Source organism: Chenopodium album, chromosome 25 (genome assembly GCF_948465745.1).
Source record: "Chenopodium album chromosome 25, dcCheAlbu1.1, whole genome shotgun sequence".
Classification (NCBI taxonomy): Eukaryota; Viridiplantae; Streptophyta; class Magnoliopsida; order Caryophyllales; family Amaranthaceae; genus Chenopodium; species Chenopodium album.
In genome coordinates, this window is record NC_137858.1 from 12,498,849 (window position 1) to 12,502,169 (window position 3,321).

The 3,321-nt window shown below is 31.9% G+C and overlaps 1 protein-coding gene across 1 annotated transcript; it reads left to right on the forward strand.

Moving 5' to 3' along the window:
• Positions 1–1,014: 1,014 nt before the first annotated feature.
• On the forward strand, positions 1,015–2,138 carry LOC145615490 (VQ motif-containing protein). The gene has a single exon (XM_081670563.1). It carries the CDS (start codon positions 1,174–1,176, stop codon positions 2,014–2,016), a length of 843 nt encoding a protein of 280 aa, XP_081526689.1. The 5' UTR covers positions 1,015–1,173; the 3' UTR covers positions 2,017–2,138.
• Positions 2,139–3,321: the final 1,183 nt, after the last annotated feature.

Consider the following 3,321-nt stretch of genomic DNA (forward strand, 5'->3'; position numbering starts at 1 on the left):
TGCTATTTGCTTGATTTACTAATTGTTGTACTATAATTTTCAGCTCTATACAATCAAATTCTCCAATTACACATAGTGTGCGTGATAGATATCATAACTTTAATATCTATCACATAGAATGCTTCCACCAACTGATACATTAATACTTCCTTTCTTACTTTAAGGTGAATGAGCACTTTGAGATTTACACTATTGACATACGACACAGTATTTATTTTTACTACTCCACAATTTAATTACAAGGAATCTTATTAGATTTGTCACAAAATTTAATTATTTTTCAAATATTGAATTTTAATATATGTATCATTCATCGATAATTAAATATATTAATGGTTGAAAATATCAATTGACAAATATGAATATTAAAGTGTTATATACTTAAAAACATAGGATATATCATGAGTGCACACATAATATGTCGTATTTTCTTATATATATGATAGGATTTATTATGGTAAAATCATTTTATGGTGGATAAAATGTACTCATCTTATATGTGCTATAATTTGAAACTCCTTACGTACATATATATAATCAGAAATAATAAAACCAAATCAAATCGAATTTAATGTGAACGGAAAACAATGTGAAGTTAAAACCATCCAACCAAAATGACGCCACACTGAGACAATCCATTTACCACCTCTTACTATATAGCCGAAAAAATTACTCGTTGTATATAGTGCATGACAATAAGAAACTTCTAGGTCACACCCATAAAAAAAATTAGAAAAGTTCAAAGATTAATAACTCCACGAAACCTGCCTTTTCTTACTGATCATTACATAATTAATAGCATCACTAAGCAACAAGTAGCCAATACAATTAAGGAATTTTCTCCTATTACTAACCTAATTACACCCAACTTGCATATGCTCACTTGTTCAAGAAAACCAAAACAAGACAAATTCTCTCAACCACTTCATGTTAATTTGTTATACTATACTATCCTATGTCCTATTGACTTGTTATTTTATTTTTTTAAGTCTATACATTTCCACCCATCTTCCCTCCTTTCAAATATTTTTAATTTATGTATATATATTTGTATACTTCTTATCCACCTTTTGAAAAAAAATATTAAATGCCCCTCACCACTATCTCAACATCATTTTTCTTAGCCACAATCTTTGTGTACCAACCTTGGCCTCTTTCTAGCTTATACCCTCCATGGACCATCCGGACTCCCCGGGCGGTAGCCGACCGCCTCGTAAAGAGCTACAAGGCCCTAGGCCGACCCCGTTGAAGGTTAGGAAAGAGTCACACAAGATCAAAAAACCACCGGTGGCGCCACCGGCTAATCCGGCTCATCAACACCAACAAGTGCCATCTCAGCCGCTGCCGCCACGTCAGCCTGTGATCATATACACCGTGTCTCCTAAGGTAATCCATACACACCCTAGTGAATTTATGACACTTGTTCAACGGTTAACGGGCCCCGATGCCACCTCATCATCATCTTCTTCTACTCAATATTCTTCTAATAATAATTTTACTACAACTACTTCAAGTAGTAGTAATATTGTTACTGGATTCTCTTCTACTACTACTTCTACTACAAGTCATCATGTAGTTACGGGGGGTGTATCGCCGGCAGCGAGATTTGCTAGTATCGAAAGGACGAAAATGCACCCAGAAGCAAGGAGAATGGTTGGTCAAAATGATATTATTAAAGAACAAGGGGTAACTTTTGATTTAAGTGGCGGCGGAGGTGGTGGTGGCGACGGCGACATGGAAGGGGTAGAACGAACTGTGGTTTTTCCGGGGATCTTATCCCCGGGACCGAGTTCGTTACCACCAATTTCACCAAACTTGTTTTCCCCCTTTTTTTATGATCCAAATAACCTAAACCTACAACAACATCATCATGACTTGAGTGTTGTGCAACATGGGAATAAGAGTTTTATCGAAGGAAGTTACTTACCTAGTCCCTTTTCGACAAATTTTACTTCTCCTAGTACCATCTTTTCCCCTAATTCTCTCGATTTTTTACAACGTGTTTTAGATAGTTGAATAAGTTATAGGAAAAAAATTATACATTTGTATTTGATCATTTAATTTTAATTTTTCATGTTTAGTTAGATCGATATGGATTCGATTTTGATTGTATTGAATTGGATTACATTCATTTAGTGTCGAAAATCAATAATAAAAAATAAAAAATAAAAAAAAAAATTGATTGGTATAGTGGATTTTTATTTTATTTTTTTATTTTTTTTTTTATTATTTTGGAGGGTTTGATTGGTATAGTTTAATCAAGACGTAAAAAGAGGAAATTTTATAAAAACAAATAAAATTATTACTCTTTTTATGTTTGTATTTAATTTTAGGACAGCATTTAATTGTGATTTGGTACAGTGTATTATTGTACAATTGTTCATGTCAACGTTAATATTGCAATTACCACTATTTTAACAACGTGTAGGGTTGTGTACAATTTATTTACAAGTTATAAATGCAGGTAGGTAGAAGCTAAGATATCCTAATTTATTTAATTAATTATTTATTTTCCATTCAAAAAAAAAAAAAAAATTTATTTATTTTCCAATGTTTTATTTTTTTGCTTAATGTGGTATATATATCAGCATTATGTATTATTTTGATAGCCATTTTCGTCATTCATGTTGTCATCATCAACATTCAAGAGGATGCTTGCGAAGACAGTTAGCTTGCCATGGTAAGTTGCTTTGAATAATATGACTTTTGATTAGCTAAAAAAAAAATGAAATTAAAGAAAAAAAGATGATTGATTATGTTTTTTGTTTATTTCTTCCGTTCTTTGACTTGATAAATTAAATGATTCGTATATATTCCGTTCTTCCGTTATTTGTATAGATTACTATATCGGATTAAATCCTTAGCCCGGCTTGTTGATACAACTAATCAATACGAAGTATAATGTATGATGAAATAATTGGTTAAGATGATGCAATGCATTATAATTATATTAGTATTTATATTGCAATGTGCTTATTTTAAGTACATGTTGAATGTTCTCTTAACTTTCCCATATATTTCAAATTGTTAAGTGCAAGTGTGAATATTGTTTGTCTCAAATTGCAAGATAGATAAGTAAATGGTTTTTAGTTTATATCAATCTAACTATCTAAGTGTAATGCTCATATAGCTAATTTCTGTTAGCTAGGATGGAACCTTGCTTTAGGCAACTACTAGTGTGTTTCTCTATATATCTTGTCCCTCTTCCATTTATTCTTACAATTTGATATCCGTGTTAGGTTCAATCGGGTTGTTACATGCCATTTGATAGACATTGTTTGTGTTAGGACTTGTATTGCTAAGGCCCGGCGTTGGTGTCTT